A 17,620-nucleotide genomic window follows, 5' to 3' on the forward strand; every position below is an offset into this window, starting at 1 on the left:
TTTACATGGCTCCTGAAGGTCGGTATTGCAAAGCATGGGAGGCAGCACCAAGCCACCAGTGTGACAGACTGTCCCACAGCAGGGGGATCTTCTCTCCAATCTGGTGGCAGGGAGCTCATTTTAGTCCCGTGTTTCATGGCACCACATCCTCCATCAAAGAAGGAAATTACAGTTTTGTGACAGGCTCACTTCCTGACAAGCCCATATTAATATTTTTATTATATATTAAAAAACTTAAAGCACATTATTTAGTATTTTTTACAAATTTTTGATTCACAATCAAAGACAGCCTTATTTACTTCTTTATGATTACAAAATCACAGAATCATCAAGGTTAGAAGAGCCCTTCAAGATCACCTAGTCTAACCATCAACCCAATGCCACCATAAACACTCCTGAATTAGGTGGTTTAAACACAGATTAAGTACTCTATAGTATTTACCATCATCCTTTTCCCTTCTTCCCTTACCCAGAGTGAGTCAATAAACCTGTCTCTTGCCTGTTCTAAAACTTCTTATCAAGCATATGTAACTTAGCACACCACACAAATCCTCGTCCTTACACTAGATCAGATTTACAAATCACTGGGGGTAATTCCTGCATCTGCTGTACCCAGTGGAGAGCTCCTGAGAGTATGCTGAATTTTAGGCTGCTTCTGAGGCCCAGAAGAATATGCCCACCTTTTCCCAGTCACACTGTACCCAGTAGTATCATTGGCACCTGCAATGATGCCCCAGATCTGCAGGCTTCTGGGTGCTTGAAATCAGCCACACAGTCACTCCAGTTCTGGAAGAATCTGGGGAAGCCACAGAGAGCACAAACTTCATCTCAAACAACTTTTCCCTGGCTCACCTCCTCTGCTTCAGAGCGTGTTAAGCCTACCTTCAGGGCAGGAAAGCGTGTCTGCAAGGTGCACTCAGATTGATGGCACTCAGTATTTCATTAGGAGAACACCAGCTGGGGTGTGCCTGGAGCCAACTCTGACATCACTCCTGCAGGTAATTAATATGGATGGCTGGCTAATTTGGCTTTAAGTCTGTCCTCCAGGATTTTTTACTCAGGCATCAAGCTCACTTCTGACAATGATAAAACGTAAGAACTCTAAAAAAGCATTTGACTTCATGCCAGCATTTCTGATTCTTCTCATTTATTTGCAGTAACACTGACATTTACATTCAGAAATCTCAAATTCAAAACACTTTCCTTGTTTAAATCAGATTATTTCTTAGGCTTATAAAATATTTCCATGCACTTTTCTCTGAGCATCTTTTCCACTTACAATTATTTAATTAATAACATTTTAAAATTTATCTTCATGGATCAGAAGTTCCATATTTGAACTGGTTTTCTTGTGACTGAGTCACAGTAAGATACTGCTCTTTCTCATTGCTTCAGTGTAAATATCCTGTTGGCCATTTTCTTTCCTATGAGGCCCATAAATGGACAGCTAAAATGTATTTTTCATGTGTTTTTAAGATAATAAAACTCTGTATCCATCAGCTGAAGATGAAGAAAGAAAAGAGATTCCAGTTGCCACTAAATATTGGTGACATTTATTTTTGTGTTATTTACTTAAATTTATACACATGACAACTATATGTCCAAAAATATTTTAGAAAATGCTTAATTAAAAAAAATATATATTTCTGCCAAAGAGTGAATTAACTAGTTATTTTTAAGTAAGTTATAAAGAAAGTTAAGAGCTGGAGAAAATGTAAGAAGACCTAAGATATGGTAGCAAAAATTGGCTTAAACTTTGTCCTGTGTGGATACTCCTGTTTCTTATGCTCTGTGGTAAGTCACTTGTTCTGTGCTTCATGTATACAATTCAGTATTAATATCTTTCTGCTTCAGTAAGATGCTTTCATAACACACAAACTTGTGATGCTAATAAAAGCTTTTAAGAAAGAAAGTCCTAATCATTGTCAAGAAAGACAGTGCTATTCCAACTAAAGCAGCCTATTTTTATTGAAGGGAAACCAAATGGAAATACTCTGAATGACCAGGAGAAAAACATTAAAGCACCTAGACAATCAAAAACTTACCAAGCTCTCAATCCTGAAACATCATTCCTTTTTTAGCAAAACATAGCTCCAGCAGTAAGAGTAGTAGCTCAAACACTAGCCAAATATTCTCATTATTACCTTGGTAAAAACGAAATTAATTTCAACTTCCAAAAAAGGTAAGGAATGGAAAAGAACAACCAAAGTATTTAACACATGGAGAAAGGGACTGTCCATCTGTTTCTCTTAAAAATGAGGTAGATGTAGGATAGGTCATATATCAACATTAGTTTGTGTCTGTCTGTTTGTAAATGTCTTGAAAGGTTTAACTTTTGCCCTGTTTCATACAATAGGAGTTTTAGTATTAATTTGACTGAGGCTAGGGTATCTTTTCCAGAGTTTTCCAGCCCTGGCTTGCAGGTTCCTGTGAACTATAGCTGGTATTTTAAACTGCTATTCAAGTACTCACAAAACAATGAATATATAACTGGGACATTTCTTTTTTTCCTGTTTTTACCCATTGCTTAGCTAATTATGCTCCAGAGACACTCTCTGGCTAAGCAGCAGCAATGCTGAATAATTCAGAAGTAAGGAATACCAATGTGCAGAAAGGAAAGCTGTCATGAAAATCCCCAAGGATCTGTTTTAGCTAACAAATCTGACAGCATGTCAATGACCAGCCCTGCCTCTGGCACTGTGGTGAGCCTCTACTGCTCCAGCTATTGTTTTCATCTACAGATTTTCTGTGTCCCAACAAGAGACTCTCCAAAACACTGCATTCTTCAGACTGAATTACCTCACTCTGAAAAATGGAATATAGACCCCTAAGTTTACTTTTCCCACTACTATTGTATCTCTGTAAGGATGTGTATAGTGGTAACATTACTCTTACAGGGACAAAACCCAGAGAGAGACAGAAAGCTCAGAAAGGCAGAAGTGTCCAATGTAATTATTAACAGACACTGATTTACAGCTAACACTATAACTAAATTTCAAGGTGCATTTTGAATATCAAAATGCTAGTCATCTCTGTTAGACTCTCTTGCTAAATCCGCTTACTAAAATCTTGCTCACCAGTAGCATATGTTCATCTATGGGTTTCAGAAATTTCAGAATTCTGAACTGCTATAGTTCTTCCCTTAAAATGTAGGGTTTTTTCATGCCATTACACATGCAAATCACAATACATAAATTAAATTCCCGAAAGAAAATTAGTGCATTTACACCAGTTTTTTAATAAAAGGGGATCTCTGTTAAGGTAAGGTGATGACACCAAGGAGTTCAAAATTAGTTTTAACTAAAATTCACATAAACTACCTCTCCCTCTGACAAACTGTAGTTTAAATGTAGAGATGTTAAGTGTTAGTTATATTGGGATAGACCAAATAACTCAAAACACTCCTCTTCCCAACATACAGGATCTATCAAAAATACTTTTGACATCTGCCTTTAGCTTTACAACTATTCCTAGTGCTATGCTACTAGTATCAATGATGTTGCAAATAAGAAAGGAAACTAAAAAGCTATGTTAATTTCAGGCTTCATTAGAAATGAAAGTGAAAAAAGGACAGTGCTATTTGAATGAAAATGGATTCAAGTATTGGAAATGTTCTCAGAGAATCTTTCAAGTACATCTCATCTTGCTGCTCTTCCATCCGCCTTGAGTCCATTACTTCATCAGAGCCATGACTGGATCAATTGAACATTTGCAAGATAGCTGCCTCAGGTATCTGAGATATGCAAGGTTGGATTGTTCAGGTGTGGAAGAAACAAAAAACAGATAAGCTCTGGAAAGGGCGAGCACAACTTTAAGATCTATTAGTAAAGATCCTTCCAGCAGATACAGCTCAGGTGCTGAGGACTGAATGCAGTATGATGCATACAAATCTGACCTGCACTTTTCAAAATGGAGGGATGAAAATAAACTTAGAGCTGCTCCAGAATGACCAGAGGAATATGGAGCTCGTCTTTTATGAAAAGAGGCTGCAAAAGGCCAAGGAAGTAAAGTTTGAAACAGGATGTGAGCTCTCTTTCTGTGCTGTTTTCCCACAAACAGGAATCATCTGACAGATCAAGTATTTTTAAACAGCCTGACTGCTTAGGTGTGTTCAATTAATTTCCAGAATGACCAGTATTTTCAGAGAACTGAGGCATCATCTCTACTGCTGTCAAGTTGCAGAAAGCTCTCTAGTCCTAGAGGTGTTCCTGCTTTATGGGTTGAACTCCAAATCGTTCTGCTTTTTACCCCTTTCTTTCGGGGTATTTTTTCATTTTTTATGTCTGGAATGTCATGCAAAAACATACAGAAACTCACAAATTCAATTAAGTTTCATAATTATTTCCATTTCAGTTAAATAAAAGCATTCAAAAATCAGCTATCTTGAGAACTACAGAGATTGTCTCAAGGTTTCTGCTGGTGCCTATTGTTTACAGATACAAAGCAAAGTGCTTTTAAATTTTCTTTCAGTTATCTTCCATATTTTTGCAATATTTCTGTTCCAGCTGGGTAATAGCTACTTTTACATTCATGGCATGCTCCTATTTTGAGTTATTATTGTAAGTATTTGAAGAAATTGCTCAGAGAAACAAAAAAAAAAAAAAAAACAAAAAACAATTGAAAAGAAACGTACATCATTTAGCATCTGAATTCTAGCACTGCTGAACAGGAACTTCTGCAGAAAAAGATATTTAATTCTAAGTGGCTCATATGACTTTTTTGTAAATGAACCTGATGTGTTATCTAGAACTAAACTGACCTCCATAAAATTCATGGGGTGTGTGTAACTTACTATTACTTAGCCCAAGCAGCAGATTCGTAGTTTCATCATACACTGTACTGTATTTATTTTTTATATGACTACTAGGCAGATTGTGTACTTAAGGTTCCTCACAATAGTTAAGATTTTACCAACATAATTTAGTAGAAATCTCTCTGAAGCCAGAAACTTGCTAAATTAGCACAAATTAAGTAGAAATGCCAGTCAAAAAGTTTTAAAGTGGTCGTAGACAGGACATGACATCAGCTTTCACAGGTGAGTGCCTCATCATAAAGAATGAGAAAGCAAAATCTTTGGAGAAAACTAAGGTATGAAAGAACAGCCTGTGCTCTAATTTTGTGTCTATTTAATGTTCTCACCGTCTCCCTCCGGAAACGCGGGTGAAGTTGTAGCGTCTCAAAGACAAGAGAAGAACAGACAGAGCCCACTGAGGGTGCGAGGAGATATCCTGACTTGTGAGGAAAAGCAGTAGGGTCAACTGGGATTTAGAAATATTTTGTAACCAGGGCCAAAGGCTACAGGCAAAATAAGTTCCAGGATTGCATTTGTGCTTTTCACAGCTGTTATCACAGTGGAGAGTCATTGTTATCTATGATCATCAGCTTCTACAAATAGTTCTCTTCCTCTGCTGCTACCAATGGATGACACTGTTCTGAAACAAATTCTCACTGTCAGTCCACCTTGACTTTGAACTTTTTGTTACCAAATTTCAGCCTGTTCTTTTTGCTAAATTCTAAACTGACATTACAATATTTTTTTCCTTTGCCTTTTTTCTTCCTTCTGGATGCAGAAGTAATACTGATAATCACCTGATGGGTCATCAGAGTGCTCTGCTACAAGATATTTTTCTGTTTTTATTTTTAAAAATTATTTCTCTACTGATATAATTCTTCTTAGGCTATTAATCTTTATTGAGTTACACAGGAATAGCTTTGTATAGGTGTACTGTGTACTTGGTTATTGGATGTACTCATGCATTCCCACTGAAAGATGGATAGATAGATATTTTTTCCTGATTTAAAAATTCTGTCATGTTTTCATTATTAAGACCAAAGCTAATACACATAAATACATAAATACACTGAAAGATAGATAGATAGATAGATAGATAGATAGATAGATAGATAGATAATTTTTTTCCTGATTTAAAAATTCTGTCATGTTTTCATTGTTAAGACCGAAGCTAATATGCATAGGTCAATGAGTTTAAAATCAATGCCTTCATTATACAGTTCATATATTATAGGTGGCCAAGAAACTTCGAACAAACCTTACCTGAAAATTGTGTCTATAAATTAATAAGAAAAGCTTTTGCAGGCAAAACCACTACTTCGATTTCATTTAAACTAATATTTTACAGGGACTTTGTCGTATCAGCCAGTAGGTGGAGATGTAAGTCCAGTAAAAGCAGAAAACAACTATTTGGCAGTCCTTGATACAATTGAAGGTTTGAATAATACAACTTAACCGAGGTTAGATTTCCTAATAAGTATTAGATGAGACAGATGAAATCTGTCTGCAGTTAAAGCCCATCTATCAGCCCTCCTTGTCTTACAGCCTAGGGCCAGATGTGCCTGCAGAGCTTAGGAAACTTTCATTTCCAACAAACTATTAATGAAAGTAATAAGACAGAAATAATTTTTAATACACAAATATGTAAAGTCCAGTATTTTTATAAACTTGATCAGTGTGATGCTATACCACATTAAAAAAGCATGGTAGTATAAAAATAATATAGTCTCAGGCATTCCAATACTCACATTTTGATAAGTTTTGAGTCCTTTCATGCCTACAGAAATTAGGAGCATGTTATTAACTTCTGGTACATATACGAATGTTTTAAAAGTATTATCACTTCCTTTAAGACAGTTATGATACTCTGTCTTGGCATTAAAAATTTATTAATCTATTAAGTTACCATTATAGGAACTCATGCTGGGAATTGGCTGCAACAGCAATAACCTTGTGATTTACAAAAAACATAATCACGTCTTTTAACATCACTCTTCTATAGAATAATAATATCCCTATGTAGCAGAAATGGAAATGTAAGCAAATGCAGTAAGGTAAATGTAAAATTAATGCAATATAGTTTATATTCAACATTTATAATAATTCCTTTGTTTCTGTTATGTTGTTTGGTTTAAGGTCAAATGAAAACACCCCTGGAAATAACAGGGCCCATATGATTAAGCCATATCGACTAATTACACATATATGACTGACAAAGGACTGTTCATCTTCCCTGAATGCCCTTTGAACAAGTCAGGAACACAGATTGTGCTTCGAACAGTTTTGCTGTTTAAACTGTCATTGTGTCAAAAAAAAAAAAAAATCACTAAATGACAGGCTAGGCATTAAAATCTACTGCAAAACAAAGAGCTGGGGATTTAAAACATTTCCTGTGGACTGAAAGTTTAGGTTTTGTTCTCCTTCAGGGCTCTCTAGGAGTCTCTTCAAAACCACTGCCCTGTGCTCCCCAGGCAGTGGTCTGAAAATGCTCCTCCAAACTACTTTCTTCCTGCTGTTTACCTTTTCCCTGGGTAAAAGGTTTGAGAGGTTCTTTGCATGTTTGCAGTGCTTGGAAAAGGAAAATTATTGTTACTGTTCTCCCACTGTGCTCTTCCTGACTTACCACCATCTCTCCACTCCCAGTTCACTGCATGGCCACACGTCATTTGCACTCGTGGGATAACAGAGTGGCTATTTGCCCTCTGAAAAAGCCAGGGAACTTCTGCAACATCAGCTAAACTTTCTGCTGGAGAACAAGGAGAGTGGAGGGCATGGGATCTCCTCTCTCCTTGCAGGCATCTCATACTCTGTAGGGGGCAAATGGACTTCTGTAATTTCATGCCTACAGAGCCTCTCCAGCACTGAAAATAATGCTGATACACCATCTTAAAAACAGAAAACATCACAGGGGTTGATTTTCCAAATAATTCACTTGGAGAGATATTTCTGTGCTGTTTTCCCACAAACAAAAGAGGTACATTTTGAAATGGGTAAAGTTTAGATAAGAATCTTGTTCCCTGACAAAGGATACTGTCTTAGTAGTTTGTCAAAGAACTGATGTTAACTCTTTTGAGTCCCATTTACTCCTGGTCTATCAAGAGACATGCATAGCATTTTATAGATAAACTAACAGCAAATTTCAGGTGGTTTATCAATTTATCATAATGTTCACTTCACAGGTTGGAGGAGGCATTTACCTTTGCCTCTTGACAAAAACTTGTCTTCCAGCTAGAATGCTATTTTGGTTACTTACATGAAAATGAAACAGATGCTAGTTTGTCTGGGGATAATTCAAAATAAGGTACTCATCAGGTCAATACCTATACTGAACTCTCCTAAGACTGTAAACAAAATATGTTTTCACTTTTTTTTTCTCACTCAAGTCTGAGATAAATAACCTGATTCACAGATAAATTGCCAGGATTAAAAACTGCAGAATTATGGAAGGTACATAATTAATGTCACAGAGATGCAAAACCTGCTGATATCCTATAATCCAAAATAAAAATGTAAATTGCCTTGAGATCATCTGCAGACATTGTCCTGTATCTGATTCAGTTCAGTGTTGCATTAAAATCTGTATGGTACAATTAAGCAGCTCCATGGAGTGGAGGGCTTGTTGCAAAACTGGATCAGACTAGAACATGTGCCCATGAAGTCCTAGCCTTGATCTCAAGGCTGGAAATTGACCTGAAGAGCAAGCTGCTATTGTGCTGTAAATCAGATGCCATCTACAGGATGTGAAGGAATTCTTTGGTACCATTTTATAAAGGTTTGATTAGCAGGAAGCTGACAAATTTTCAAGGGCCACAGTAGAACATGTTGTATTTCTGGCTGAGAAAATGGATTGTTGGAAAGCCAGGGACTCTGCAGGTCTCCATTTCTGGCAAAAATCTCGATTTCTGAACAAACAGACATTATTATAATTAGGATTTAGAACAGAATTTGCCATTTGCACAAACCTCAAATAAAGCTCAAGTAATATTGCAGTAGGCTGCAAACAACTGGAGGGTTAAATCGAATTTTAAAATCTTAGCAAATTGAAAAGTGAAGTAAAGAAAGGAAAAAAAGATTAATTTCCAAATGTGCAGATATAAAATATCACACTGATCTATAGATAATGAAGACAGATCACTCTTTTGGACATGGCACTTGAAATAGATATGAATATAAATGCCTTGCCTTTACACATGTAAAATCTGAATTACAAGAGAAGGATGATGCATACTTGGCTAGGTACCAGCTCTGCAGAAAATGATGTGGAGGTTACACCAGAGCACAAGCGTGGCATGAATCAATACTGTCAAGGAAATGTAAATAGGAACATAGTCTCTGAGAGAGGCAAAGTCACCCATCTATTCCACCAGGCAATGGTAAGATTTTAGCTGGTGCAGTATGCTCTCAGGATGGAAACAGTCCACAGAGGAGCAAAGATAATCATTGGAGAGCTAGAAAACATTATTTATTAAGAGAGGCTGAAGGAAAGAATATAACTTACTTGAAAATGAACAATGAACTTACGTGACACGAGTCCTCAAGTCCTTAAAAGCTCTGCTCCCATTGTAGTGTGAGTAAAAATTTGAATGGGTTAAAGCTGTGGCAGGAAAGTTTCTGACTGGATATTGTAAGAATAGTACTGAAACACTGAGTATATACAAATTTCTTTCCCATCTCCTCTTTTTTCATGCCTCCAGCACACATTGCATTGGCAGCTTAATTTTTTCAGAGTGGAAGCCAGAAAAATCTCATTACCTCAGGGCTACACCAAGATAGCTGGACAGGCAGAATTATTCCATGCAGAATCAAAAAAATCAGAAGGTATATACTGGCAAATGAAGATGCTTCTATGTCATGCTTAGTTGATCACTGCCTCTGAAAAAAGAACCATGGGCATTGGAGAAAAGCACTGTGATACTGTGGAGTTTCTCAAAGAGCAAGGGGTAAATGACACACACATCCCACTGTGGACAGATGCTAAAGAGTATTAATAAACCTGGGCCAATGAGCAGGTATAGAACTTGCATCAACAGACACATTTGAAAGTGGACTGGCACACAGTGATTCCATAAAATTAATTGGTTCAGCCTTTGTACTTTCTTCTGTTGGAAGCAACTGCAGCACCAGATTGAGGTTTTCGGCATCAGCAGATCATTCTTTAAATAAACCACAACGACCCAATGGATGCAGAAATTGCTCCCAAATTTATGCTGATAAACACTTTAAAATGTAAGAGAAGGGTGTTGCTTTTCTCTTTCTTAGAATCAATAGGTGCCACCAAATGCTGCATGGAAATTCTAGAGAAAATGGTTTTAAACATAGAAATAAGAATAGAAAGAACTGCTTTAAAAAGGTGACGTATTTTTCTTTATGGAAAGCTGTTCAGACAAGATTTCATAATTTTGAAAGTGAAACCATCTGTATCAACAGTATGGTGATAGTTTTAAATAGCTCACCTGCATGCACTGAGCAACATACCTCTGTCTTCATCTTGGCCACCATCCTAGTCTTTTTTATGTAAAGACGTATTAAAATCATGCCCAAAAGCTATTTAATTTTCTAATTACTGGTAGTATTCCTAACCCATTTTGTGAATCTGCCCCTGCATATGGGCATATATATACTGTCAAGCTCCAAAGTTCATACTTGTGTGAAGTAGCAGGTTAACAGCTCTAGAAGCATTATACTCAAGGTGTTTACATTTTATTCTAATTATGATGTCCCAAATATTAAAGAAAATTGGAAATACAAGTTTAGGCATTAGGGACAAAATTAATACTCTTTTGTCTTGGGTGGCATGAGCCACAATGACCATTTCAATGAAAGGTTATGTATCAAATCTGAATCTACCCAATTCAACTAGCATGAAGAACTTGATTAGTGATTGATTTCCTTGATTGAAAATGAAAATTAAACTGGCAGCAGCTTTTTATCTTTGATTTTTTTTTTCATTTTGACAGGTTACACTCTCTGTAGAGTTCTCTCCTCTGTACTGGTCCTCAGTGAAAATGTACTGGTTGTAAGTACCTGTACAATGAAATCCTATCAAAGACAGGAGAAAATGATTAAATATGAGCATATGCATACCCAAAAATTCTGTGTTAGTGTCAATATCTCTAATTGAAAAAAAATTCCGAGATTTCAAGAGGCCATGGGCAGATGACAGTTTGTAAAAGGTATTTTTATATTCACTATTGTTATCTCCACTAGCAGTCTTTTACAGACCATAGCTTGTCAAAACAATATATCAAGACTGTAACTTACACAAACTAGCACTGGTTGCTTCACTGTAGAATAATGCCTTTGCATAAAACATTCCTGCTGAACATTTCAAAAGAGTAGATTACACTCAGGCTTTAAAAAAATAGATGATTGTTTCTGGTTGTGAGAGGTTTTATAATATGTTTATAGGCAGAAATCAGCCATAAAAGACATAGGCTATAAAGTACTGGGAGCTATAGAACAGAAATCACTGTCCAAAGCATTTTCTAAACTTCAGAAAATGATAATAAAAGTGTAAAAGTACTTGTCAGATTTGAAATGTAGTCTTAGCAAAGACTTTCTTTGTATGAACATGTTGTAAAAAGTATGTATTTAAATACTGAAAGTAAGGAGCTGCAGAAAAAGAGTATTTCTAAGAGTATATAAAATATAAAAAAAACCAGCACCTGGATGACAGTTTGCAAAATAATAATGTGATTTTAGGTACGCAATTCAACAGAAAATGTCAAGTAACCTTCCAGTCTTTACACACAACTAGCTACATTAGGGTCATAAATTACATTCAAGGTTGAGAGCCTGTGATGCAAGGGAAAGGAAAAATGAACTGATCAACCAATTTTATCCCTTGAGCATGTCCAAAATTTTACCCAAAAGTACATCCATTAAACATAAGTGGCTCCTATTACTGTGAGAGCCTTGTGATGGTGGAGTGATTCTATTTCTATATTATAAATAAGAAACTGAGTATAGGAACTAAAATGTCAGCTATTACAAAGTTTTTTCTACTTGCTTGAATAGTCCAGTATTTGCAAAACCACTGTCCTAGTCCTTTGCTAGAGTGTCTCTTCAGCTTTGTCTCCCTCCAGGGAGGTCTGGAGATCACAGCTCTACACTGGAAGGCAAAGAACTCTTGGAGAGTAGGGAGTGGCCACACATGAAAACACTCCTAACTTCCTCAGATAGATGCTAGGAGTCTTGGCACCCAGTAAATACCACAACACTTCTCTCATTGGTTAAATTTTCCATCTTGAGTTGCAATTCAATAGCAATGTTGTTAGGTCTCACCTGCACCTTTCTCTCCTTCCTGCATCATAAAGTTACATCAACATAAATCTGCTCCAAGGAACTCTGCAGCCTCATCCAAATAGTTTTTTGAGTTGCACTGATGTTTTCTTGTCTGGTGAAAAGTGTGTTGAAGCTGGCATGAAACTGATGCCAGTTTTCAGATCAGGCATGTGATACCATGAATTGATGTAATGTAAGTGCTGCTAGGAAATAAAAGAGCAGTCATCCACAGCAGGCCTGAGCATGTCGAACCTCCACTTTGAACTTCCACAGAGCTTTTAGCTCAGACAGGCTATTAAATTGTATAAACTGACATGCTGTATATCACAGTACATTATAGTAACAAGGTTATCCCATTAGTTTAAGTGACGATTGCTTGGGTTAGGCAAACTCTGCTGGAGACCAGAGGGCTGCACCACGGAAAGGAACAGCCACAGAGGAGCATGCTCTTATGTTCCAAACCTATGTATCCTGTAAGGGCAAGCTCTCAAACCTCTGCCGTGACAGAGGAATGAACCAGCAGGAGATGACAAGACGACCCTTACCACAAAGCAGATAAACATCTCTGGTCTTCCTTGCTTATAGACTAGAATAAAACATCCCAAGTGATCTGCAGTTCTGCTGAATGATCACTGATCCTGGGATCAAGACAGTGAGCATCATCCTGACATAATCATGATTCCACAATTGTCTGACAATTTCCCACCAATTGGTGCTTCACAACACCAATATGAGTTGTTTGCACAAACCCAGATGCAGCAGAGGAAAACAGCATTAAGCACCCTTCAGAGTATATCCAGGTAGTTGTACACAAATTGCAAGAAAAAAATCGCTAGTCATTGTGATGATCTGCAACTGGGACAGATCAGCTGAATGCAATGTAAAACCTCCCTTGTTTCTGTGGCACATGAAAAAGGCAAATCAAGGAGTTCACAGACTTAGTGACTGGATGAGGAGGCAACCTTATTAGAGGAGAAGTCCAGCTTCCATGCCTATAAGGATTCAATATATACTGAAAAATAGTCACATAGATCTTTCAAAAAACTCGTTGATCTTAAAATCTACATGAGATCCATTTATGGAATAGTTGTTAAACTTTCCTATATGCTACAATGAGCATAGAAAAATATCCAATAATTCACACGGGAGCTTTGACTGAAAATACGTTTTAAATGGCTGTAGTTCGGTTCAGTGAAACCTATGGGAAATTTGGCATGACCAATGACAAACTATATGTGAACAAACTGATAAATTTGTGCATGAATGCTGCCTGATCCAAGTGCAGTTACAAATTTGTAATATGACTCCCCAGTTGGTGCTAGTACATCATCTGTACGTGAATTTGACACTGGAAGCTTTTGAGAGCATTTTACAGTCTTAAAGTCACAAACATCAAGCTAAATCTTGGTGTAAAGCTACTTGTTGTGAACAACTGCAGAGGGCCTGAGAATGGGTGAGAGTGTACATCTGAAAAAGCTGAGAGCTGCAGTAAAGCTCCAAGTTCTGTCACAGCAAAGGATGGAGATGCAGCCCCAGTGGCACTGCAGGCATAGGAACAATAAATCATGACTACACTCACACCACAAATGGATGAAAATGTCTCTTCTTCACAAGAGGGATTTCAAACTGGAAGACCATGTTGAGATAGATGGTATCTAATGGGAGAGCACCTGGTCAAAACTGACCACAGTGGAATACTATTAAAAAAAATTAAAACATGGAAAAGATTAATTCCAGAACACTAGCTGAGCTGGCATTGGAGCTGAGTAAGATTCGTGCTTCTGTCATACCAAGAGCCTACCTGCCAACATTTCAGCTGGTTGTGTCAGCTGCAAACATGCTGCTGGTGTCTGCTGCAGCAGTACTTTGATTGTGCAGATGGAAAGCAAATGTACCATGCAGATAATACAGCAACTGCTCTTAGGTTTTCTGTAGTTTGATCTGATTTTATGTACATTATTTCTTAGGCTGATGTGACCTTTTCTGCTTCACACATATACTGCGTTGGCATTTTAAGTGAGGGGAAAAACTCATCAGCAGACTTTTTGGATCATGTATCTATTATTTGCTGGTGTTTTACTAAAAATGCTGGCAATTTTCCAGTTCATTAGGGATCATCTCAGATCTGACTCTGCTGGCAAGAAATAAAACTATTACAATACCAACAGTAAAATATTTAACCTAAATTAAAAAAAGTCCCTACTGCTTACAAAATAGTAGCATAATAATTATGGTGCTGGCTGAAGCAATTTCTAGTTTTAGCGCATATATACCTAAAGGAAAACTGTTCTGTATCTTTTATTTCATGGAATCTGTCTTGGTCAATTAAGTTACTGATAGGTAAAATGGTTTGCAAAGTTTACTGTATTTGTTGTAAGCAAGGTATTAAAAACTTGAGGTCTCAGCAGAGAAGGCCCTAGGAGAGAAGCAGTACTGACTCTGAATTAGAAAATTATCCTTCCCCTAAGCACAATTCATACTGATTATTAAAAACATATCTATTCTCATTTGCAATTTTAGGCAGAGGGTACTTTTAAGCAAGCATATCGTCCTAGCTCAGCCAGCCTTCAGTCCTGCTGGCTTGTGTGGGGGCAGATATGATGGTTCCTTTGAGCAATACTGCTTTTCCAGCAGCATCACTCTGATGTGCATCCTGTTATGGAGGAAACAAAGGAAGACTCTCACTGATTTGTATAAGAACAGGGGGGTCTTTCCACCTGACAGCTACTCAGATTACAAGAGATTTATAGGCTGCATTGTACTATACGTTGTTCCTTGAGAAGTCATTTATCTGCCTGTGTCTCACGCTGGCAGGACAAGGTGGGTATCAAGTGCTGCCATGCTGAGTGGAACAGCAGTTCATGCAAAACCACTGCATCTATTCTGTACTGCACAAAACCTTGTCTTTCTAGGAAGTTTCCTATGAAAGATTCCTATTTAGTCCTCTCTTGTCTTTGCAACAAGATTCTACAAGATGCACACTACAATCAGTGAATGTGAAACAACTGATAAGCAACTCTGCAGCTACACTGGCAATAGAGAAGTTTTACTTATACAAACTTTGAATGCTGAACCAAATTATATAAAGGTTACTTTCAGTAAGTGCCAAGAAACTACAACTGCTCAGAGGACCAAGAAGACTTAGAGCATTTGAAGACCTAGCAGCTCTGGAGTGTTATGGGATTGCAGTAGCTGCATCTCTGTTGTGGAATGGTGTGGCAGGGCCCCTCTGAAGAGCTTATCTGTGTCTTGTTAGCTGGTGAAATAACTCAGGGCATCTTGCCCTTCACGAGAGCTTGCTAATCGGTGAAATAATTCAATGAAGACAGCTTGTCTTGCAGTGACTTTTTTGGCACCATGAAAGTAAATGCCTCCAGCTGTCAATAGATATTTTGCTGTGGAAGTGAGATCTGGAAAGATAAGCAGGAATTTCTGACTGACAGTTTGCTTTACGAAATAGAAAAGCTACACCAAACTTTCACAAGGCAGAAATCTTCTGCATGTTCCCTGGAAATATGTGGGGCTTTCTCCACAAATGGAGAAAGCCTACTTTAAGGTTACTCTCCTGGGAACCGAGTGCAAGGACTCTGTACACTACTGTTATTTTGGTGGTAAATTATATTGACTCCTATGTACTAGTTCTTGGTTAGCTTTAATATAGGCAACTCAATATTGTGCACTGTTTTATGTAATCTACTGGTTCTCTTTATTTTATACTGTGTAACAAGTATAAAACCTCTGTTTAAGGCCTTTTGTCTGTTGTTGCCTATCCAATAAATAACTAATTTTATAATAAACCTGATCTGCCATCCTTAGAACTTGAAGGCTGGAGTGATTTTAGGTGTGGGCCATACTAAATTTAAACTGCTGTGAAAAATCTGAGGCTAAAGCAGGGCTTGACTGAATCTCCCACCTGATCAGTAACAAGTAGTCACATTGGCACCAGATGTAAAGTACATCACTGGCACTTATGCTAACGCAAGATGAAGACTGAAGGGCCTGGCTAGAGATAAGCAAAAAAGGATTAAGTAGAAAAATGAAAATGAGCCCACAAATGCCACACTCCTCCCTGCTGGTCATTCCCTGGATACTAGGGTCAGAGACCCATTTCTTCTGTTGCTGTTTTTCCAGGTTTTGCTTTGGGACATACTGACATAACTGACATAACCTACAGTGTGGAGGTTCAGCCAGGGTTAGCAAGTGTCAGAGCCTGCCCTTCTGGCATCCCTGCTGGGATGTGCCTGTGTGATAGACATGTCTGTCTGTCAGTCCTTTCTCTTTTGATAAGGATTAATCCAGGCTGATCCTTACATGAGAATAATTAAAAGATAAGAAAAAAGGATGTACCTTTGTGAAAAGAAGGAATATAATTTCTGTGAATGAGCTGATCTCTACAATACTGGGATCAGAGGCTGTCTTATCTAAAACTATTTACAAATCATCTTGACAGTGTTCAGGTTTGACAGCTCTGTATTTAAGTTACAGCACTGCATATACAGCAGCCATATCACCACTTATAGGCAAAGCATCTGCTGGTGTAACGTAGACTCAACTGCTGATGCATATATTGCATCAATCTCCAGAAAATAAAACATTAAATAAAGTCTCTGTGAAATAAACAGAATACCTGTCACTTCTTGTCCAATGCCAATACTTAACTACAAGCATGTGCCTGTCTCTTATGTATAGTCACTGAGCCAGACTGTGCTTCCATGCACAGTTTGTGAATTCTAGAAATCGTTGCCTTGATATTTTTCCTAGTTTCCAGGTGTTTTCTTCTATTACCTTTCATTAGCAGAAAGTGGCCTACATGGAAATGTCTGGGCTTGGATTCTGCTACAGTTACACTTTTTGCTTCCCCTTCTTCATGTTCCCACTCTCCCCTTTATCGCTACTTACTCAAAGGGGTCGCTGGGATCAGCTCTCTGGAGCTCTGGAGGAATCGGTATTCTTTTGTAGTACATTTCCCAGTCAAAAGCTCCTCGCATGGCATCCCCCGCCTGTGCCTCGTAGCCAAAGTGATTGTGGTCAATGACATCGATCATAGGACACACGATGGTTTTGTGGTTAAGTGCAATCTGGTCTGAAAAATGAAAGTAGAAAATAGGAAATGGCATGTCTAGTCAAGCCATCTATCATATTACTGAAAAGTGAATCCCACAGGTTTCTGATGTTTGAAGATTTTTTGCTCTATGCCCTGTGGCCCCAAATAATTTCATTTTTCAAATCTGTATCAAACCTTTATTTAAAGTAGAATTAATGCAGTTGGGCAATGATTAGAAGTATTTACGGTTCTTTAGACAGAAGCACATCCCTGTGAGACCCACAGGAGTCCAGTCTTCTGCATCTCTCTCTCATTGCTGTTCTGAGCAGTCCCCAGTCTGTCAGCTATGGAACAAGCCAGCAAGCAAATGGTAAAAATGCACCCTCATCTGTGGGGAGTATATTTGGGAAGCCCCTGAGAGAGAGATTTATTCCTAAGTGTGAATCTCAGCCCTTGCAACCATTCAGTCACTGTTCCTGTGGCTGTAGAGAGCATCAGCT

The 17,620-nt window shown here is 37.8% G+C and overlaps 1 protein-coding gene across 2 annotated transcripts in view; it reads right to left on the minus strand.

The window, feature by feature from the left end:
• Positions 1 to 17,620, minus strand: part of GALNTL6 (polypeptide N-acetylgalactosaminyltransferase like 6) — a 437,146-nt gene that overhangs the window by 60,834 nt on the left and 358,692 nt on the right. For both annotated transcript variants that reach the window (XM_021552775.4, XM_021552857.4), the window contains one exon: positions 16,976 to 17,159. In XM_021552775.4, coding sequence (XP_021408450.2) covers positions 16,976 to 17,159 — 184 coding nt within the window. The remainder of the gene's footprint in view (positions 1 to 16,975; positions 17,160 to 17,620) is intronic.

This window comes from Lonchura striata, chromosome 4, assembly GCF_050655825.1.
Source record: "Lonchura striata isolate lonStrDom1 chromosome 4, ASM5065582v1, whole genome shotgun sequence".
Classification (NCBI taxonomy): Eukaryota; Metazoa; Chordata; class Aves; order Passeriformes; family Estrildidae; genus Lonchura; species Lonchura striata.